The sequence below is a fragment of the Amphiprion ocellaris genome, chromosome 24 (assembly GCF_022539595.1).
Source record: "Amphiprion ocellaris isolate individual 3 ecotype Okinawa chromosome 24, ASM2253959v1, whole genome shotgun sequence".
Lineage (NCBI taxonomy): Eukaryota > Metazoa > Chordata > Actinopteri > Pomacentridae > Amphiprion > Amphiprion ocellaris.
Window position 1 is genome coordinate 2,334,461 of NC_072789.1, and position 23,427 is coordinate 2,357,887.

At 38.5% G+C, this 23,427-nt stretch overlaps 1 protein-coding gene across 13 annotated transcripts in view; it reads right to left on the bottom strand.

Annotated features, from left to right (window-relative positions):
* Positions 1-6,239: 6,239 nt before the first annotated feature.
* dock9b (dedicator of cytokinesis 9b) overlaps positions 6,240-23,427 on the bottom strand; it is a 70,936-nt gene continuing 53,748 nt past the window's right edge. For 3 of the 13 annotated variants that reach the window (XM_035946392.2, XM_055008600.1, XM_035946393.2), the window contains exons 34-53: positions 23,254-23,368; positions 23,088-23,154; positions 22,902-22,949; positions 22,284-22,351; positions 21,287-21,402; positions 21,065-21,202; positions 20,734-20,916; positions 20,475-20,588; positions 19,160-19,375; positions 18,992-19,049; positions 16,579-16,685; positions 15,793-15,915; positions 14,267-14,380; positions 14,014-14,019; positions 13,313-13,459; positions 11,451-11,661; positions 10,795-10,985; positions 10,607-10,707; positions 9,540-9,678; positions 6,240-7,285 (exon numbers count right to left, since the gene is read on the bottom strand). In XM_035946392.2, the coding sequence (XP_035802285.2) occupies positions 7,169-7,285; positions 9,540-9,678; positions 10,607-10,707; positions 10,795-10,985; positions 11,451-11,661; positions 13,313-13,459; positions 14,014-14,019; positions 14,267-14,380; positions 15,793-15,915; positions 16,579-16,685; positions 18,992-19,049; positions 19,160-19,375; positions 20,475-20,588; positions 20,734-20,916; positions 21,065-21,202; positions 21,287-21,402; positions 22,284-22,351; positions 22,902-22,949; positions 23,088-23,154; positions 23,254-23,368 (2,379 nt within the window). In that variant the 3' untranslated portion in view covers positions 6,240-7,168. Of the gene's footprint in view, positions 7,286-7,465; positions 8,930-9,539; positions 9,679-10,606; positions 10,708-10,794; positions 10,986-11,450; positions 11,662-13,312; positions 13,460-13,970; positions 14,143-14,266; positions 14,381-15,792; positions 15,916-16,578; positions 16,686-18,991; positions 19,050-19,159; positions 19,376-20,474; positions 20,589-20,733; positions 20,917-21,064; positions 21,203-21,286; positions 21,403-22,283; positions 22,421-22,901; positions 22,950-23,087; positions 23,155-23,253; positions 23,369-23,427 lie in introns of those variants that run through there. The other 10 variants (XM_035946390.2, XM_023266129.3, XM_035946391.2 and 7 more) reach the window with 6 other exon arrangements.

The following is a 23,427-nucleotide window of genomic DNA, read 5'->3' on the forward strand; positions in this document are numbered from 1 at the left end:
TCAAATTATTTGTTAAAATCCCTCACCACCCTCATCCCACCAATCTAACCCCAACCGGTCAAGGCAGATGGTCGCCTTCCCTCAGCCTGGTTCTGTCAGAAGTTTCTTTCCCCACCTTATATTAGGGTTTAGTTGCTTTTTTTTGGTCTTAAGGTCTTTATCTTACTATGTTAAATGCTGTGAGATGACATACGCTACCAATCAAAAGTTTAGGGTCCTTATTTTTGAAAGAAAAGCGTTTTTTTTTCCATGAAGATAACATTAAATGAATCAGAAATCCAGTCTAGACATTGTTAATGTGGTAAATGACTATTCTAGCTGGAAATTTTTAATGGAATATCTACATAGGGGTAGAGTATTGCTATAAATATTCCACTAGAATCAGTTCCAAAGAAACACAGAATTAAAATACGTTTGATGAAAAACCAGCATTTAGATTTTTGGGTTTCAATGAAGAAGAAATAATCTCTTCTATTTAAATTCGGTTACTTTTAAGCTAAAATGTCTTGTCTTGATTTTTAGATTGGCAGATTTGAGAACCTACACTACCGTCCAAAAGTTTAGGGTCACTTAGAATTGTTTTTATTTTTGAAAGTAAAGCAGTTTTTTTCAATGAAGATAACATTAAATTACTCAGAAATCCAGTCTAGACATTGTTAATGTGGTAAAAGACTATTCTAGCTAGAAAGGGCTTATTTTTAATGGAATATCTACACTGAGGAAAAATGAGCCCACAGTGAGGTGACATGAAAGTTTACTGATATCAGAAGTAACCCTCCGCAGAGCAGCAGTCCATGCAAGCAATGCCAGCATCAGTTCTGAGGATTCTAGGCTAAATTGATGATTAGAAAACCCTTGTGCAGTTGTGTTAGCACATGAATAAACGGGTGACTTTTCATGGAAAACATGAATTGTCTGGGTGACCCCAAACTTTAGAATGGTAGCGTATATTATCACACTGTGCTGCATGTCTTTGTATTTAAATCAGTGTCTAGTTGTGGCCTGGTAAGTTTCAGATGTCCAACAGTTTAAGGTTCCAACACAGTTTCATAAAAAAAAAAAAAAAAGCAGTCTGAGACCCAAATTACTAAAATTTGCTTAATATTTGTCCTGAAAAGCAAAGATTTGTAAAGATGCTACCTACTAAACTAGCTGAATTTTATATAAAATAGTTAAAAATGCAAAATTCCACTTACACGTCGATGCATCTGTTTTATCTTTAGCCACATCTTAACGCAGACATTTAGCGAATGCAAGATTTTGACTTGTAATGGAAGTTTTTTATATATATTTTTTTCTCACGACACTGCGTATCTGCCCTATATCTAATTGGTTTAACGTGACACTGTGGTTGTAACTGACGACATCACATCTCCCCTATTCTGGCTTCTCTTCACTGCCTCTCTGTCCGTTTTAGAATTGATTTTAAGATTTTACTGATCATTTTCAATGCTCGCCAGGGCCTTGTCCCTGTCTATATTTTAGACATGCTAACCCCATACGTCCCTACAGCAGCCTTAGATCCTCAAGTAGATCCCTCCTGATCACTCTGAAGTTGAGGCTCAAATCCAAGTGTGACTGGGCTTCTCCATCAGGACCCCTCGGCTTTGGAACGACCTGCCTGAGGAGGTAAGACTCGCCGAATCAGTATATTCTCTTAAATCACTTCTTAAAACCCATTTTTATAGACTCGTCTTCAAGCAAAGTTCTATTTTATTCCTCCCTGCCTTTTTTTATCCCTCCTGATCTTAATATATTACTATCATTTATTTCTCTTCAGGTTCTCTCTTAACCCCCTTGTGTGATGTTGTCCTTTTAACCAGCGTCTAATTAGCTATCCATTCTGTATATTTTGTTATTTTTTATGTTCTACCTGACAAAGCACTTTGTGAATGTTCTCCTTAACCCTCGTGTCGTCAAACTGGTCAGAATTGACCAGTTTTCAAGTTTGAAAATGTGGAGAAAAAAAAAATTCACAGTGAAACTTCTGATGTCCACATTTTCAACATTTTTGGGAACTCTTTGAACATTTTTTGGTGGAAAAAAAAGAAATGTTGAAAATGTTTTTTCAGAACATTCACAAAAAAATCACCCAAAATCCAGCAAAATTCGCTGAGAAAGAAAATATTAGGAGTTTTACTGATATATATGGAATCACTTTAGATATTTTTAGGATTTTTTTGGAAGATTTTGATATTCTTGCAAATTTGGGGGACTTTTTTTTTTAAACTTTTAAGGAATTATTGGAATTTTCTTCCTGAAGGTTTTGCAAATTTTCAGAAATTTGGGGAATTTTTTGCTGATTTTTTTTCAGACAAGGAAACAATATTTGTTGGTGCCCACAAATGAAGACAACAGGAGGGTTAAAGGTGCTATAAACATAAAAGTTATTATTACTATTATTATTATAACCCCATCAATCGTGGTGGTGAATTTTGGCATGTTAACACACTGGACTCAAAAGTAACATGGCAGAAATAGTACACCAGGCTGACTTATTAATATTAATATCATTATCTTAATATAGCTGTTGCAGATAATTTGTTCAGACATTGTCTGTTTATTTTAAATAATAAGCAAAGCTGTGACTGGAGTGAAATGTTAGTCAATTAGATGCACAAACTGTAACAGCAGTAAGTAGAACATGAACCTCTAAAGCTTGTAAAAAAAGCATGAATCTTGAATTCTCATGTATTGCACCAAAATAAAGACAAACACACAGCATGAAACACTAGCAGGACTCACACCAGACACATGATCCTCAGCAGTCCAACTCTCTGAAACAATGACGTTCATCAACAAGATGGTTCGTGTTGTGGTGGTGGTGGAGGCTGGCAGTGATAACAGGTAGGATTAGCTGCTCTTTGACATGACAGTGTGGATTTTACTAGAGTCTGGATCACGATTTCACTCCTGCTTAGCCCAGTGCCACACACACGGGCATCTCTTCAGCTGGTGAATACACAAAGCTGTTAATCATATTTCAGACAATCAGAGCTGAGGGAACAACTCATATAAAATTACTGATATTCCATTGCATGTCTGTGTCAGCAGCTTAACGCTTGTGTTGTCCCGCAGGTCAAATTGACCCGTTTTAAAGTTTGAAAATGTGGAAAAAAATAGATATTTTCAGTGAAACTTCTGATGTCCATATTTTCAACATTTTTGGGAAATCTCTGAACATTTTTGGTGGAAATAAAGAAATGCTAAAAATGTTTTTTTAAGAACATTCACAAAAAAAATCTACCAAAATCCAGCGAGATTCGCTGGATTTTGGTTGATTTTTATGTGAATGTTCTTAAATAAAATATTAGAAGTTTTACTGATTTATATGGAATCACTTTAGATACTTTTAGGATTTTTTGGGAAGATTTTTACATTTTTTGAAAATATTTACAAGAAGTTTCTTGCCAAATTTGGGGGATTTTTTTTTTTTTTTTTTAAATAAAACTTTAAATTTTTAAGGAATTATTGGAATTTTCTTCCTGAAGGTTTTGCAAATTTTCAGAAATTTGGGGATTTTTTTTGGATTTTTTTCAGAGAAGAAAATATTTTTTGGTAAATGAGGACAACAGGAGGGTTAACCTGAGAACCCCTCACCTCACCTCACCTGGGTGTTCACCTCAACAACAAACTGGACTGGACACACAATACAGAGGTCCTGTACAAGAAGGGCCAAAGTCGTCTCCACCTGCTGAGGAGACTGAGGTCCTTTGGAGTGTGCAGGACTCTGCTCAGGACATTTTATGACTCTGTGGTAGCGTCTGCTATTTTCTATGCAGTGGTCTGCTGGGGAGCAGGGAGCACTGAAAGGGACAGAAAGAGACTAAACAGACTGGTCAGGAGGGCCGGTTCTGTCCTGGACTGTTCCCTGGACTCCATAGAGGAGGTGGGTGAGAGGAGGATGTAGGCAAAGCTCACATCCATCATGGACAATCCCTCTCACCCACTGCATGACACTGTGGGGTCTTTAAGCAGCTCCTTCAGCAGCAGACTGAGACATCCACCCTGCAAGAAAGAGCGCTATCGCAGGTCCTTCATCCCATCTGCTATAAGACTTTACAACATCAGCATCACTGGCTGATGTTAACATAAACTGGACTACATCATTACCACCCCAAACCATAAAATTTGCACTGACATTCTTGCACTGCACATCTCTGCACTTTTAAACTTTATTTTTATTTTTATTTTTTCTGTTAAAAAATTTTGCCACCCTTGTATATATTGTAAATAAAGCTGCTGTAACAATGTAAATTTCCCCTGGAGTGGGGAGAAATAAAGAACTTTATCTTATCTTGTCTTATCTAAAATGGATCTTTGTTATGTATTACAACTCAATTTTGTTCATCTTTGCACTCATGTGTGACACTCTGAGACGAGTAGCAACATCTGTTATAGAGCAATACTCAGTTTGAGTTTGCCAACATTTAGCAATTATAGCTAATGGTCATAGCAGACAAAGGATATAGCAGGAAAACTGTAGAGCTCAGGAAAACGCTGTGTCCATTTGTCTCTGGTAGAAGCACTGACAGGATGCTGGAGAGTCTCATCCCAGTTGTCTTCATCAAAAGGGTGCCTAAACCATGTCTTTGGCTATCTATCATCACTTTAATCACTGCTGTATGATAAACTGGCATTTCTTCTGTCAGGATAAACAGACACGAACAGAAAAAAACTTGACCAGACCCACCCATATGATTGGTTGCCTAAAAACAGTCACAATACAAGCACCTTCCAAAAAAGTTAAGAAGAAAAAGACCTATTGCTCTAGTTTGAATAAAATAGTAAACAGGATAGACTCTTTTTGCTATTTTTAATCAAATTATGCTATAATAAACATTTTTATACTATAATTATTTAACTAATGGTCATTATTATTAGTAAATAGTTATACATTTTCAGTCCTCCATACTGCCACTACATCACTCAAGGTTTTCTTTCTGGCAAAAATAATTCTGTAAACCAATTCACAATTAAACTGAATTCATCACGGTAAAATACACAAATAGTAAATATTATATGATAGAAAGTTTAAAATAGTTTGAGTCATTCCAGAATTGGAGGACATTTTACATCCCACCCATCAAATTTCAAATAATCCATGTACAAAATACTAAAACGTGCAGTTGTTGCATAAATGTTCTTGTCCTGAGCCCAAACCTAAAAAAACTAGAAAAATGTTTGGAAATATTTTTCAAAATACCAGATAAGTCCAGAGTTCCCCCTAAAATGCCATTTTTCTCTTGTCCCACCCCTCTGATGACCAAATGGAAATAAATTTAAAAACAGTTAAAATGAGACCTTTACCTCCTTTTTTTATTATTTCTTTCATTGATGTCTCTTGTAATTGTGGGAACATTTTTCTAACCAACATAATATTTTAAATAATAATTATCATGCATGTGTCCCACAACTACCCTGTTAGCATAACCTTTGTAGCTGGTAGAATAAGAAAACAGTGAATCACATGAAACGCTGGAATTAACATCATCAGTTTCCTAAAGAATGTGTAGAGCAAAGCTATGTCCTCTCTTCTATTTTTCATATTTTCATCACATTGTCAGCCTTGATTGAACGTCTCACTTTATCTCATATTATTGAGAAAAAGCTAATGTTAGCATGGATTAGCAACCCTGCTACTGTGATTAGAGTAGGGTTAGCAAACAACACATAGAACATGGAATAAAAATGCTACCATTGATGTGGAAGCTGAGCCAATCAAGCCTTTGATAGTTTATTACCTATTATTGATGAATACGGAGCAGAAAATTGTAAAAGAGAAGCCCAAATGTCCTCCAATTCTGGAATAAACCATAAGACAGAAAAAGGCAGGATTTTTTTTAAACTTACCCATTAAAACAACATACTGCATGCATAAACTTCACTGTCAGTAGGGGGTCTGGAGGCTCTGAGCTGTATCTGAAACAACATTGGAGCTTAGAGAATCTATTTAAGGACTAAAAATCTATCTCCTCTTTAATAACTCACACAAAATAAAATGCTTTTGTGTTTTTTCACATGACAAACGTCCCAAACTGGACTTGGTGAGACAACATTTTTGCAAGAAGTCTCATTAAATTTGGTCAAAAGGTGAAAAAATAAAAAACTCTAAATCAAATACAGGTAAATCATTTGTATGTAAAGAATCAACAGTGATAAAAAGCTGTCATCATGAACACAGTGTGCTGCCTCACCTGCTTCTCACACCCTTTGTTCTGCAGAAACAAAGCTAGAAAGAAGGTATTATGACAGATTTATTTGTAAGTCTTAAACGTATTTACACGAAGTCATTGAGTAAAAATGTTTTTTTAAATTTCATCTCACAGATAATAAAAGGCATCTCCATGACAGATAAAGAAACAAAGGGGTTGATTACAAATTGTCGCACCCTCGTCTTGCATTGCACAGTCGTTTTCTAATGTCTTTGGCAAGAGTGGTGTCTGTGCAGTAGGTAGCCTAGGTAACAATAGAAAATATTGCACACACTTCTCTCTTTTTACAGAAAATAGGTTAAAACATTGTGTTTCACTTGGCTTTAGACAGTTCTATACACGTCCATTGGCCTAAAATAGAGTAAATAATTCTCTCAAAAGTCCAAGTTAGGATAAAAGATAGACTCTGACGCCTCTGAGCTGAATAGAACAATGCAGCTGCTGTAACTGGGCCACAATAGAAAAAGAATAGAAAAAAAAGAAATGCAAAAATACTGTGCATCAGCTCAAGGATGTATGTACAGTTACAGCAGTGGCATTTATTTATTTATCCATCTTGAAGCGCTCTCTTACAAACACTGTACACAAACTGAGGTTGAAGTTTCTTTAGTTTGTTTTCTTCTGGATGGGGCTATAGAGTCTAGAACAAGAACATTATAGTGTCACAGTATTGGATGCATGTGTGCTGAGGAGGGCTTCAACCTGCTTACATGTGAGACAACAAACTACTCAGGACAAATGACCCAAATCTGGCGAGAAGTCGATACTCTAACTTTTGAAATGTGTGAAAGTGAACAGTATTGATCGGAGTCTCCATAGGAAACAAAAACAGTTTGTCAATTTTCCAACTCATGACATGTCCAGAAATAGCAGGAAACAGCAATGGATGTCGGTGTTCTAACTGATCCTTCAGGTGGTTTGATCGATCGTTAGTCTGGTGTGGAACATCCCTGTCAGAGGATGGTGGTGGAGCCGTGGAGGTTGGCACTGGTCGGGGTGCCACTGATAGCGTTGAAGATGCCCATAGAGTCGGACAGAGCGTTCCTCGTGCCATCTTCCACTGGGTTAATCTAAAAGAAACGGTCAATCATCAACAGGGTTTCTGCAGAAATCAGCCAGTCAGATTTAATGCTTTTTAATGCCATTTTAATGCTAGACTGTAAAAAATTTAATGCCATGACTGTGAACTCAACAAATTACATAAGTTTGTTTTTTGTAAAAGATGATTTTTCTATGAAAACTGTCCCTACCTTTCACTATTTCTGAATCCGGAAACCATCCCTGACCACCCACGGGCTGCAGTCATTCTCTGAATTCCACGTTTTCTAGCCATTTTTGCTGGAATTTGCATTTCCCAGCTCTCCTCCACCTGGTCCAGCCTGCCGGTACATGACCGGCCGGAACAATTATCGCAATGCTTCGGCATGTTTACGCAGATGCACATATCTGACGAATCGCAGTCTATAATTATATATAATTATATTATTATTATCAAATATTTTTCTTGAACTGCACAAAGAATTTTTAATGCCACTGAGAATCAAATTTAATGATTTTTAATGCCATTTAAGGCCTTAATTTTCACTAAATCAATTTAATGACTATTAATGCTTTTAATGCCCTGGAGAAACCCTGATGAAGATTAGGAAAAATATTTTACTCTGTAAAACTAAAACACAAACATGCACAATAAATTTAGGCACTGCAGGAAAGGTTTTACAATGGGAGACGATATTTTTGGGAGGACCGAGGACTTTTTCTTATGCCGGATTTACACTTTGTCAGTTTTACTTGTGAAAATATCGTGGATAAACTAATTATAGAAAAAAAACCATGGCATTCATGTGCATCAGGGATCATGCAAGTGTATTTTTCAAACACGAAAATAACGTATACCAAGACCATTCTGTCGATCTGCAGTGTAACTGTAGGATCATAAAACTGGTTTACTATCAATGATACGTGTTCATTACGAGGCTTCTACATAGATATTTTTATGGGAGGGGGATTTAAACAGATAAAGTTAAAAGTTAAAGTTAGTTTATTTATAAAGCACATTTCAACAACAAGGTGATTCAAAGTGCTTCACAAGGACACTTTGATAAGGGGTAAATAAAAGTATTGTGTGGTTATAGAAAACAAACCTCAACTAGGAGGGTCCACATTTTATTTTGTTTGCTTTACATGCTCATTTTTAGCTATTGCATGCCTTAAAGTTCTGTTTTTTTCCTTTCTTTTCATTATAATTTTTATTCTCATTATATTACTTGTTCTATATTCGTATATATATACTGTATTTATCCCCATTTCTTTTATTTATGTTAGTTATCTTTAATTTCTTTGTTTTCTACTCAATTTCTTACATTATTGTTGCACTGCCTTTTTATTTGCTGCCTGGGGAAAAACAAAAGTTTTCTGAATCTGAAAGCTAATTTTAACAAGCATTATGGAGTAAAACAATCCTACATAAAACAAATAAATGCAGTTTTTTAAGTATGCTGGAAATCAGCTTAGTCACATCAGACCAGAAAACCTTTTTTGAAATGCTGTTTCGTACAATTGTGGACCAACTTTACAGTCAGAACCAAAACACCCGTGGTAAACGTAATCTATATAATAAAAGATTCCCTCCTGCTCCACCCACCACCCATACATCTTTATTGCTGTAACAACAGGAACTTTATCACATGACAAAAGCAGCATTACCATCCAATCTGCTTGGGCCAGCACAAAGAGAGCAGGAGAAAAGAGACATGGTTAGTGAATAGGCAGAAGACTGCAGCAGAGGACAGACATTTAAGATTAGTACTCTTGAGCATGATGCTATAGAAAGCATCTTATTTACTAAAAATGTGTAGTTTTATAACCAATATAATGCAACACAAGACAACATCTTTCCGACAATCATTAAAGAGCAGATCACAGAACAAAGTGAAGATGATGACGCTAAATAAAATCAAAAAACATTAAATAAACAAATGAATAAAGCTAAAATAAGTCAGAATAAACCATAGTTTTAAACATAGATCATTTTTTTTAACTATGTAGTGAAATCAGGCATTATTGGACTTCTTTGAGTGCTAATAAAACTTGTCAATTCAAATCAATATTGTAAACAGTCTTTTAGGAAACTCACTGGTGAAGACATTTTGATTGCTAAGTTAGCAGGAGAGTGTTGAAACAAAACTACATGAATTCTACCTGATTTAAGTCTCTTTCCAGACTGTACTGTCTGGACTGTTTGTTAATAAACAAACATGTAGCAGAATCCAGGGATCCAGGCATGATTTGGCACATATTCACTGTCATGTCTGGTGTTCTTACCTGTTCATGCATGATGTTGGACAGCTCCCTGGTCAGGTCCCTGTAGTTGGCCTTCATCTCATCGTGATACTCTTGCTGGTCTTCTTTGATCAGCTGCTCGTTCACCCCCAGCGCCAGACCACAGGCATCCACAAACTGCCTGAAGAGAGAGACAGGAACATTTCAGTGCTACCTAAAAATGATGCAAAGCAACAGCTTCACCTCTTCTTGTCCTCACCTTTGGAAAAAGAGGAATAATTCAGGTACCTGAGTCAGGAGTATGTCACTTCTTTTTCTACAGTGAACTGATTTAAAGTGTTATGAGTGAAGGTTTAATTGTTCATTTTTTCACATCAAAAGCTCCTGATTTTAAAAACAAAAACAAGACTACTATCTGTCAGGAATTAGTGATGGAAAAAAGTTTTCTGACACTACATACATTTGCAGGTATACTGCATTAATAATCGCTCTTAGGTCTTCAAGTGCAATTTCTTTTAGTACCGTCACAGCCATAATATTAAACAAATCCTAAAAAACGTCATTAAAAACTTAAAGTTGATTGGTTCCATAAAAATAAGACATTTTGAGTATTGGGTCATTTTGGTAGCATTTAGTTTTGTTAGTTTTTCTTATAAACAATTAACAAAAAAATATAATTTGCATTTGTTTGTGTCTGTCTAATGCAGCCACACCTTTTGAAACAAAAAAAAATGCTTTTCCACAAATATTTCAGGATAATATTTGAGATTGTGTAAAATTGTAAGGTGTCCGAAAACTTTTTTCCACCACTGTATTGTTATCAGAGTTTTTTAATGCCCAAATATTATTAGCATCAGCTACAGAAAATCCTGTAATGGTCAGACTAGAATTTACATACTTACTCACAGCAATTAAATGTGCTCACTTTACACTTTCAAATGACATTTAAGGGAATTTTATTTATTTATTGGCTGTTAAACTTCATTTCAATGCTCTGTAGCCAAGCATAATGTAAAATAATTCAATGGAACTTGAATAAGGAAGGTTGTATGACAAAGAAAGGGCAATAGCAACAATATAAATAAAATGCTTCAGTCAGCAATCTGTACCTGAACACCTCTTTGAGCTGTTTGACCTTGTTGTCTGGGTATTTCTTGGCACTGCTGTCATCTAGAAAGGCTCTGGCGTAAGCAAGAGGACCGGCGTTTACCTGGAAAATAAAAAATCAAGGTCAAATTGAAAATGTGAATTGAAAAGGAAAAAAAAATAAATGTAGAGCCTCTCTTCTCTGCTGTACCTGAACACAGATGCTGCCTTGCAGTTTGAGCTGCAGACGGATCATGTCCACCTCAGAGGCCGAACACAGCAGTCGCAGCTCAGCCACCTTGGCTCTCATCTCGTCTATGGCCACCTCTATGGGGCTCAGGTCTGTCTGGTGTTGGTACATGACCACAATACGCTTCTTTACATAGGGGAAACAGTGGGTGGCTGGGGGGAAATAGAGTAGGATTTTAAATGTAAGACACAACAAACAAGTCGACATGTAAAGCCCTCTTACGTACGTACTATCGTGTTTTCAGAGTCACATTTACAACCATTCATCACATTCATATTAACCTTGATCCGCTGCACATGTAAACAGTCTTAAGTGTGTCTGTCAGCATGATTATTAACAAGGCAAGATAACACCTGAACCTCGGGATAAAGTGAGCAGTGCAGTAATCAGCCTCACCTGGCCTTATCTGTTTTACATTTCAATTGACTGGTTCTCAGGTGGACACTGAAAAGGCGATTAACAACAACAGATGACAACCAGGGCCTGATCATGCTGCTGTGATAAGACTGACTGGAAAGAACATTTGCTGTGTTTCATTATTCCACATATTTCTTACAGTAAACCTGGTGCCTTAACTGCTCCAGGTCACAATTAATTTTGGTCAATATGTGACTTACTGGTGAGTACAGTCCTCCGTTTACACTGCTCCTCCACCCCTCCCTGCTTCTTGCCCGATACTGTGAATGGCGTCTCAAACACAAAGCGCTGAATGTTGTGGCTCTTCTCAAAGTCGGTTTTCCTGTCCTCCAGCTCTTTATCGTCCAGGTAAGGTGTGACGTGGGTCACCTGGATGTAAGCATACTTCAAGTCCAGGTCCTTCGGGTTCACCTGGGGGTGCAAAAGAGACAAATATTTTAGACTGACTCTATACAAAATTAAGAGACTGAGACTGTACGCAAACTTGAATCCTCATGCGTCCATGAGGACATTTTTGTCCATTCCGTTTGGGATTTGCAGATAATGTTTATGCTTTTGGTATACTTAGTTACTTGGTTACTTAGAAACGTCCTTATTTTTGAATGAAAAGCAGTTTTTTTTCAATGAAGATAACATTAAATGAATGATAAATCCAGTGTAGACATTGTTAATGTGGTAAATGACTATTGTAGCTGGAAATGTTTCATGGAATATCTCCATAGGGGTACAGAGGAACATTTCCAGCAACCATCACTCCTGTGTTCTAATGCTACATTGTGTTAGTTAATGGTGTTGAAAGGCTCACTGATGTTTAGAAAACCCTTGGGCAGTTATGTTAGCACATAACTTTTGAACAGTAGTGCGTATCTCCAAATGTACATATGCACAAAGACACTTGTTTTTTAGTACACATCCCTACTAACCCCTCCAAACTACTTCACTGTGAGCAATTTTTCCATTGGGATGCAGGAAGTGACAAAACAAATAAAGCCTGTATTTGCTCCATGGGCCAAATATGAAAAAAATGACATAATCTAGTGGAAAACAGTGAAACTAATGGACAGTTTTGAAGAAAAAGCTCCAGAATGAAAGCCTTATAACATAGAGTGCATCTTTTCATGACGGAATGGCAGAGGGATCAAAAATAGCAGATAAAATGGGTTTCAGTGGGGACATCTTTGTCCTTAAGGTCCTGAGTGTAACTTTTAAAAAAGTTACACTGCATTAAAAAATAATGCATGACAATCAGTGTTGTTGTAAATTATTCATACATCTCAGGCTGTAATAACTGAAAAAACAAATTTAGCTTTCGCATGTTTTTTTAAGAAAATAATTCGTTTTTTTCAGTTTTTTTGTTATATTGTGAACAAACTGGCACAGATAGGGTTAAAAAAAATGAAAATGAATGAATATTTGGTTATAATGATCAGGACTGATGTAGATCAAAAGAGATAAGTCATTGGAAGTGAAAAATAATGTTGTTCTGGCATTGTTTTAGATGTGGACATTTTTGTAACTTTATTAAAGTGACGCCTAAGGGGTAAAGCAACTGTTTTATTTTGGGAAAAATGCTTTACGTTTTCCTGTGAATAGATGACAGGATCAATATCTCTCTCACGTCTGTCTTTTGAGTTGGAGTCAGGAGCAGAAACAAGAGCAAAGAGCTAGCTGGGGTTTATCCAGAGTTTAAAAATGCTGCTCTCTGCCTCTAAAACAGGCAATTTAACTCTGTAATTTTTGCTCAGCCCCTTCACAGAATATCAAGTTGTGACTTTACAAGATATTGGAAGTATTTGCTTAAAAAGCATGGCCAGCTAACTCACATTTCATTCACTAACTACATTATTCTATGGAGCTATGTTAGAAAAAGCAACATCCAGGACTGGAACACCCTCTAATAGAATGACAGAACAACTTGATCAGTTTTGTTCTGTTTGTACTTTTTAACTTAGGTTAATTTCCTATTTAGTTCTGTGATAAATTTACTTTTAAGCACAACTACTACAGTCTACCATTTACCATTCATAGAAATTTATAGAAATGCACACAAATGTGGTCCCACCCTGCCGGAGTCCTGAATAATCTTGACGTTCTCCTGGCCAAATTTATCCGAGTAGAGCTTCAGGAGCCTCTGGGAAATTTCCGACAGCGGAGTGAACTTTGGCTCCTTGTAGATGTATTCCTTTCCATCCTCATCTTCAAAGAAGCCCTGCAGTACGTATACAGAAGGTTAAAATGCTATCCACAGGAATGGGCTGTTCAAGAAAACACACATTCTTCTCATTTGTAAGCAAGGTGTGATTCTAACTGAAGATGAAAACCCTAAAAACATTCAAGAGGGGAAAAACATGCAATTATCAGCCTGTGCCATAACCATACAGTCTATTTATGGTTATATTTGTGCATACATAGCAGCTACTTGGTTGTGTCTGTGGAAAAGCACCACAGATGAGTGTGTGGGTGGAAATAGGCAGAATAATCACTGAAGGGGGGAGATCTAGAGGTAAAATCGTCCATCTAAGGAGGGCTGTGTGGTACTTCAAAGAGAAAACCTCGAAGTGGGAAATACAGGGGAAAAAAAGAAACCTATATCATGGACTTCTTTTTGTAACACTTTTAGAAACCAGGTTGTGCAATAATCAGTCCACGAAATTTACAACTACTTGTGACTGATCAAATTAAAACACATCAACTCTGAAACAATATAAAGACTCACTAACATGGAAGAGGACACCAGGCCAACACACAGCTCTACACACTTACCGCAGCCTTGGAGGGGGAGGAAAAGAAGAAAAGAAAACTCCATTAAAAAAGAGTTTTAGTAGGAGTACATTATTATTGTTATTCAAGGGTTCATGTGTGGGTCAGCGTCTGTACGGGTGTGTTCCTGCGCTGAACAAGACAAGAGATAAGATGACAACCGTGCTATCAAGAGTTTGGACTGAGTTAGTATTCATGCATGGCAAAAAAGTATTGCATTTCTAATGTGTGTATGCTTGTGTGTGTTTGTGTATACCTGTCCAAAGAAGGCCACTCTGAAGTATGTGCCCAGCAGTCTCTTGCCGCTATGCATCACCTCCATCACTTTGGTATAAGCACGGTGGAGCGTGTCGTACAGGTGTGTCAGTTTCTGTTCCGCAGATTTACAAAACAAATCACAGAAATTATCATGAGAATCAAGTGAGAATGGACATTAGATAGTAAACGACTGTGGACCGTGAGGCTAATGTGTTTCATGGTGATGTAGATAAACAACAGAAGGAAAGCCTGAACCAGACCTCTGTATTTCTTGTTCTGTTCTTTTTAAAAACTGTCTGTTGTGAATCTGACAGTGTTGTGGGAGAGCATTGCTAAAGTGAGCACTCTTTAAAAGATATCACTATTCAGGGTTTTTCCAGGCTCAGAATGAGTTTTGGTGATGGACACTACAGGAATCATAATCAGTCCACGTACAGGAATGCTACATGTCCACTAGATGCGTTTTTCCTGCATGTAAATGCGCCGTATCTGAAAATCGCCCGCTTGGTGAGCGTTTACTTGAGGCCAGTATCTGCTGTTCAACTCCTGCCGACCTTCTTCTTGAACTATCCTGCCCCTGATCGGACAAACGCATCAACTCGGCAGCTGTCTGCTCCTGAATTTCAAACTTTCTCTTTTATTACAAAAACAGTTCAGTGAAAAGTATTTCTGAAAGCATTTGAGGCGAGAAACCACCTGTGCAGTAGCTGAATCTGTCCTCGTTTTAGTTCATCGACGGCTAGTTTAGACGTTTCATGAAAGTTTTGCGATGCATCGGACCTCTGCATGCCAGATTGAATTTGTACAAAGTAGGAGCCTGCTATTTTTGACCATTTGATAATCAAAAATGTCCATTATGCTTGAGTACACTGCAACTATAACCAAATGCTTATCTTCAGATGTGGGCGCCAGTTGCCGATGAATCAGTTTGAACAAACTTTTCTACTGTTACTATTTTTATTTTCTTTCAGTGTTGGATTTTTTTGTCTGTCCGAGCTAAAGAAAAGCACATCCGATTTATTTTTGCTCTCTGGAACACGGCATGGCAAGTTTTGAAATGACTTAAATTATAATCCGTGAAGGTTAGTGCGTTTTGAAGGTTATTTTTCTGACTCTTCTGTGGAATTAAAGGCACCAGCTGTGTGTTTGAGGGATCCTAAGAGGGAACCGTATAAATAAAACCTCAATTAACTAAAGCAGCTCAATATTTTACTTTAATCTTAATTCTTGGTATTTTGGTGCCAGTGGGTTTACATTGGTACAGCCTAAAACCTCTTTGGGGGGAGACAAAAATACCTTTATGCAGGAATAACCCTATTATTGTCCAAACATTTAACAGTATGTTTAACGGCACAACGGTCTGCAAGCTGATGAAAAAAAGCCTGTAAGATTAATTTCCAGCAATCATAAGAACTAAATGCACAAACCAAAGCTCACTTGTGCTCTTGAAGATTTTCCATTTTAATTCTAACACCATGTTTTCTGGCAGGATAATGTGCAACCGTGCTCACTGTGCAGGTCTACCTCAAAGTCTCTACGCTGTTCGTAGATGGGAATGATGAGCCTGTAGACATCAGCTATTAGCTCATAACGCTCGGCCTTCCAAAGACCGTCGCCACACTCCTCCAGCAGCTCCATCAGCACCTCCTGAACGCAAACACACAGAAAAAAAAAACACGTAAGCTTCACTGAACTTTCCCCTCCTCCCTGTCATTTCAGCTTAGAATATTTAATGCTGCAAAGAGGGACATTTTTTGCTTTTTCTTGTTTGTCTTGGAGGCTGTGGTGAACTGAGCGTCGTGTCCCTGCAAAGACAGCCGGTGTGGGAGGTAATAGACCCATTATCTCCTATCTTTTATTGGGGCATGACACTGAGTCTGGCTCATAAAGAGAAAAGGTTTTCAGAGGAGATGGAAGGCAAAAGTGCTGCTCATTGCGTACAGATCTGTTGACTGACTCATAAAAGCTTGCACGCTGTCAAGCCATCACTTTCGACTTCACAGGGTTATCGCTTTATCAGAAGAGCCGGTCTCAGGCCTCTGTGTCAACAAGCCCCTGCCTCCGTTGAAGATGATCAAGACACTGAGGAGTAAGCTGCTGACCCCCAAGAGCATTTACTCCTTCTGCCAGCAAAGTGCTGCTACAGAAACAACCAATGCACCAAGCCCTGTGTTAAAGTCCACACTATTTTAGTTTAATCTCTTATTACTCTTTAGAAAGATAAGAGCTCTTCTAAGCAGCATTCATTACACAACATGTGAGGCGACGAGTGTGCGGAATTGAGAAAAAACGGACAATACTAAGTCTGACCTCATTGAAGTGAACGTCCTGCATCCCGACGTCCTCCATCATGGCCGCCTCCTCGTCGATGTTTGGGGTGATGACGCGGAAAGAGGAGCAGCCTTGTCTGAACATACCTAGCATGAACGAGGTCCAGAACATCCATGAGAGAAATAAAACACTGAAAGTCATAACACACTTTTCACACAGTGTAAATTCAGTAGACAATAGCTGCAATGAAAACATACTTTGACCTTTACAAATAATCTCTGAAGTAAAAACTCTATTTGAAACATGGATGAATGGAATCAATATTACTATTTGTCACACAAAATATTTGTTTTTTAAAAGTTTTGATGGTTGTTTGAGTTTTTGCTAATGAGCAGCAACATGTCTCTGCCTGTAGCATCACTTCAGTCAGACAAATCACATGAAAAAGATTATTACTCTGCCAAGGAATGGCAGAGTTATGTAACGATCAGCGTACGTTTGTCTGTCTGTCTGTTAGCAACATTACTCAAAAATGGACCAACAGATTTGGATGAAATTTTCAGGGAAGGTCAGAAATGACACAAGGACCAAGTGATTAGATTTTGGCAGTGATGCAGCTTATAGTCTGGATCCACAGATTTGTTAAAGATTTCTGTATCATTGCGAGATAGCGGCACGGCGTCACTGTAACCATAACAAGTGAACACTACGTCAGCTGCCTGGTGACGATCACATGATTGCGATCCTACTACAAATCCACCGTTGTGGGCTTATCAGGACTTATCCGTCAGAAATCATACAAGGAACAATTGATTAGACTGTGGAGGTGTTTCCGAGTCCCACTGCCCGCTCCATATTTAGGTCACACAATTTGGTATCCGGATGCATAACACACGCCTGTGCACTTTGTTTGTGGGTAAATTTAGATTAAATGGTCACATTTTATAGTGCCTTGATTTCTGCCACAAATTTCTTCAAGACTGCAGCCGTCGGAAATGATACATGGACTGAACAGCCTTGGACTAGTGCTGTGCTCTCTGACTGCTTTTCTTGTTTTGTAAATGTAGAATATGTGTAGCATTAGTGTTTTGTGTCTACATTTTTGCTAAACAGGGATGGGGAAGTGAAGCTTGACTTGGCAGCAGCAGGTGGAAGCTGGGGTGAAGGTGGGGCTTTTGAAGTGTGAGCAGCAGCATAGCTTTCTGGTTAACACTGTGGAAGCAGGTACGCAACAAAAGAACAAGCAGAGCACTGATGGCTTAAATGCACCACTGTGATTAAAAGGATGTTTTGCTGTGAGAGCAGCGGGTTACGTGAGTAGAGTGCAGTTGAGCTGTCTGAACTAAGTGGTTCTTGCAAGGTAAAGAGACACTTGGGCAAGAAACAGCAACAAAAAGTGATGAGACAAAGTAGAAAACATGCAAATTGTGAAAAAGGTAGGTGCAATTTTTGTTTCATGGCCGACACCTGTGTTCCAACAGTTTCTTGCAGACCTGCTTTTTGGCGATTCATGGTTAACTCTTGACCACCCTGACCAATTATGTAACAGTGACACAGTTGTGCCATGCATTTTAAACTAGGTCAGAGAATTCAGCAGCTTTCTTAAATCGTAATCACTTACAGGAAGGTAAGAGGTCATGCCACTCAGACGATGTGATTAATGTGACTTTCTACATCACAAAAATTGATGCAAATTTTTGACTCTGAACCAAAATGCATAAACGTTTCAGTGAAAAAGATGCATGTGTTTAAATCACTCCATCATAGAAAACTAAGAGTTGTAGGAGCCACTGGAAATTCAAGATTGCTCTGATATACACAGCCTTTACAAATGTGCGTGTATTTAATTACTAACTTGACATGCAGCTGATAAAATGACTCTCGTGTTTCTTTCTATATGGCAAAAGAAGTCTGCAGAGATTTCAGTCTATTTTTTAACACTCTGACCCTGCAATGAACCACTGGATACAAAAATAAAACCCTCATGTTATACAATAGATGCCCTCCAAAGCCTGAACTTGGTACAAACACGAGAGAGGATCTTATCTTGAGAACGCAGCATTTTGAACGCGGGACTGAACACATGACCCTTGGACCACAGCTCAGGGGGCAGATGACGGTGTATTAGTGTGAGTGGAATAAGACGAACATGGCTCACTTGTACTTTCTTAGTCAAAACAAGCATTTATATTACCCAAAACATTATCAAATCCTCTTATTTATTCTTGTAATTGTTGCTATACTGATCTACTGTTTAGCTCCATGTTAAAGGAGGAGGAATTAGCATTTGAGTAAGTGTTGAGTGCAGGCTGCCCTAATTTTTATTACCGTCCATAATCTCTCTTCACTCCACAACAAGTCAATTAAATCTATTTTGTAGAGCTTATTAATCAATCATTCCTGGATAAGCATAGCACTACCAAGAGAGACACACTTTCATATCTCAACTCACCTTTTCTCCACAGGTACTCAGCCACCAGAGCAGCAACATGCACATAACACATGGCTGCCTGTAGGTGAAGACGACAAACCAGAGTCAACTTATCACAATAATACCTTACTAAAGGGAAAAGAAAGGTTTGAATTGAACTCCAAATGTAAAATGTTACTGTAAAAATACCTCTGACAGATCACCGTTCTTGTTGTGGATGCGCGCCATGCTGTCCAGCCAGGTCTTACGGAGCTCGGGGGTGCTGGTGTAGGACTTGGCCAAGCTGTACTGGAGGTCTACCAGCATCTCCGGGTCATTCTCGTGCTCCTTCATTTGTTCTGTGGCCATCAGCACTGTCCTGATGCGCTTCGTCAGGTCCTTCACATCTGAAGGAAATGCTGTGTGCTGCAAAGTACGACAACAAATCAGGCTTGTGTGTTTGTTTTCGCATGATAAATGTACACATGGATTTACTTAATTACGAACTAGCAGGGGACAACATGCCTGCATGGATAGCTGAAGATTCAAACTCTATCTGGGTCGGAATGAGGCAGCATTCATGACTGGATGTAAATAAATGTGTGTGATTTTAACGTAATTCAAATTACTAATTTAAATTGGAAGTTTCTATGTCACTAAAATACCAACTTGTGTCTTACAATGTTGATTTGTTTTTGTTTTTTGAAAGGGCAAACAAGGGGGTAAACAACAAATATTTCTTGGAAACTACACTAAAACCCAATGGGTTGCAATATGGATCAACAAATTCTGAATGTAAATGTAATGCAGTCAAGATAATGAAAACAGGGGCGCCCGTATAGCTCAACAGGTTAAGCAGGGCGACCCATGTACAAGGGCTGGTCCCCGACGCAGCGGCCCGGGTTCGATTCCCGCTCGCGGCCCTTTGCTGTATGTCGTCCCCCACTCTTCTCCCCTGTTTCCTGTCTGTCTCTGACTGCGCCTGTCACAATAAAGCCAATAAAAGGCCAAAAAAAAGACAAACTAAACCTTTTGGAGTGTCCCTCACTGACTTCAATAATTCTCTGTGGGGGCCACAGTCAGACTTCTGCATACCCGTGGAAATCAAAAATGCATAAGGTCTGACCACAGTTTGGGTATAAGAGAAAAACATCAACTGAAAATTAATATTACAATATGAGAGACTTAAGAGACAATGGAGTGAATTTAAATGGAAATGAATTGAATTCTTTTATTCTTTTCCAAATCCCTGTCTAACATAAGAATATAAGAATGAATCTGACTTTACTCATATATTACAGTCCAACATTCTTACAGTCTTGGCAAAATGTTCAAATTGAGATAAAGTTGAATGTTAGCAATTTATCCAACCCTGTATCTGGCATTTTTTGTTATTAGAATACTAGTGGACAGTAGTTCATTAGTTTTTAGTAATCCGCATTTATGAGTTTTTCTGTCATGTGAAGAGTTAAAAATTAAAATGTCAAACAGTGACTGCTGAAGTGGAAATCACTGCACTCCTCACCTTGACGTTTTTGTCACTGTTGGCACAATTGTTGATGATGGAGAGAGACTGCTGAAAACGGGTACCGCCGATGCCAATGACATCAGCAATCAGCTGACTGACAGCAATCACCACCTGGGTGAAAAATATGTGTAAAATCAACTAATGACTCACAGGTCACAGAACTCAATTCAGCTGTATTCTGTACATGATCTACATTCTTAGACACGTCAGAAAATATCAAGATTTTAAATTTGGCCAGACTCAGGTAAACACACACCTGCAGGTGTGTTCGTACGAAAGACTTGCGGCCTGTGTAGTCAAAGTTGCTCTTCATGAGGAAGTAGAGAAGATGGGCGGCGTCACTGCGGATGGAGCTGAGCTTGGAGTTGCAACACTTGAGGATTTCATAGCACAAAGAGGCACACATGTCGGCCCGGCCGTCAAAGAAGGTGCAAGGGAACTAGAGGACATAGAAATGTAGCTTTAGGGTCATTAGAGAAAAATAATAAAACATCCAGATGTAATTTTTTCAGGTTCCCTCTGAAGACAAATCAGCAGCACAGATGTGTTAAAATCACGACAATCAAGTCAAATTAGGCGAAGCTCACCTTGTAGATGAACGTCCTGAGTGAGGTGAAGACCTGCTTGAGGGCAGTCTCAGACTGAGGGATCTGCAGGAAGCACAAGTGCACCTGGAAAACTTTCTTCATCAGGGGATTGTGACCCAGATCCGAGTTTAGCTGGGTCTGAACACACAGGATGAACATGTTCGTTAATAGTCACGTTACGCACGTTGAAGGTTTGTGTGTACGGTCTGCCTCTGGTAATACCTTGAATCCCATGATGAAGATGCTGAGTGTGTCCAGCACAGTCAGACAGACCTCTGTGGACACGTTGGCCTCCAGCAGGCACTGGCTGCTCACGTCTGCCTCCATATGAGAGTACACTGCACAGAACGCAAAGCCACTGTCAGAGATAACACTTTATTAAAGCAACGCTACGGCCTACTTGTAACTGTTTACTTTGCTGATTGGTAATAATACCTACTGATTATTCACTAAGAGCTTACATTATGTCAGAGACTTGTTATTGCTATTGCCACTGTTACTGTCCACCAGCAGAGAGCAGTAGACAGAGAACAGGTTAATTGATGCACAGAGCTGCTGTAAACATGGTTTACTGAATTCAGGTAAACATGTTGTCCAGCTGAAAACTAGTCGACTCTCACCTCAATTTAGTTCTTCACGTCAGTGGATTGATTTTGTTAAAGTTAGACAAAATAGTATTGAAAAGTGAACTTTTCCTTTGAAATAGAGGAACACTGGGATTATAATCAGCTCTCACTAACAGTTACTTCACTGAAGGAAGATGACGTACCTTAAATATATTGTATGAAATTAAATCTGACAGTGTCTCACAAAGTACATTTTATTTATACAGTATTGTTTCCTATATGCAATCAAAGTGTGATAATTAGACAAAAACGGATAAGATAATAAGATAATAACGTAAGTCTTGGCTCTCATCCAGCTAACTTAGCTGCAGGTAAATTTTCAACCACCTGTCTGTGCCTGAAAAGTTTAATCTTATTTGAAATCTTATCAAGTACCTTGATGTCTAACATTTATCTTATTTTGTTAATGTTTTGCTCATGTATTTGTCGGTGGCTCTGAGAAGAAACTGTGTGTAATTTGTGGTAAACGAGGAGACAGTAGAATTTAAAGTAATATTACCGGATTATGCTGTTCAGACTGTGTTATCAGTTCACATCCATTTCATTGTTTTTTGTTATATAAAACTCATCCACCTGGTTGTAGCAGGGCTTACTGTTGTTGAAGATGTGAGCATTCTCCAGAGTTCCTAGCTGTTGCAGGCGAGCGTGCAGGATCCCTGCCCTGTTTCGAGACATGGGAAGAGTCAGAGACTTCCTGTCTGGAGCTACAGGCCCCGACCCCTCCTGGCTCCTGTCGAGGAGACGAGAAACACTATTAACAGTGAGTCTGGATGGTATACTGACAGAAAAGTCAAACTGAGGATGGAAAGAAACAAAAGGATCAGACAAAATCAAACAAATCAGTCACAGAAGATCTTGTGGTGTTGTGTAGAAGAAAACGAGTGGACAAAACGCAGCAGATGAATGAGTGGTGAGAATGTAATGTGGTTTTCAAACTGACAGACACCAATCATGCATTTAACTAAGCAAAAAGAGAATGAAAGGCAGCAACGTCTTACCCATGCAGGAGGGGCCCGGGGCCGCCACATTAACCACAAAACAACTTGACAGCAGTGTTACAAACGAGAGAACAAACCAACAGCAAAAGGTTAGAAAATTCGGCGAGGACTTAGGTTTGTAAGTCTCCATGTGGGTGTGAGTCTTATTATTGCAGAGATAATAAAGAAAATTAGTTTTTTCGACATCATCAGATGGACCAGCTCTGACTTTACCTGGCGATAAATCTCTTCCCCATGTATCTGAACTGATGAAGACAGACTCTGCAGGAAAACCACAAAAGAACAAGCAGTGGAGCAGTGAGAGATCATTACTGAACTCAGCACTTTTCATTGAGGTACAATTATTCTGGTTCAAATTAAACTAATTAAAAAATACTGCGCTGTAATTTCTGTACTTACTCTATTAACGTAAAAAAGTCCATCAACTCCGAGGGCGCTGCCTTGTTCCAGTAAGCAAAGAGTGCCTCTGAGGGTGATAAAATGACAAGAAAATAGTCAGAAAATATTATTATTAGACACCACCGTGTGTCAAAATCAAGCATACAACTCATACATGCCGTCCTACCCTCTGACATGCTCTTAAGGATATGTAGAAAACACATCAGCAGGTTTTTGATCTCGTCCCGGTCCAGTTTGTCACAGCGCAGCACAGTGCTGCCGAGAGCCGACGCACACTGGTTCTGATGCAGAGGAACAAAGTAGAGGCAGACAGCAAATGAAATAGAAAAAGTTATCACTC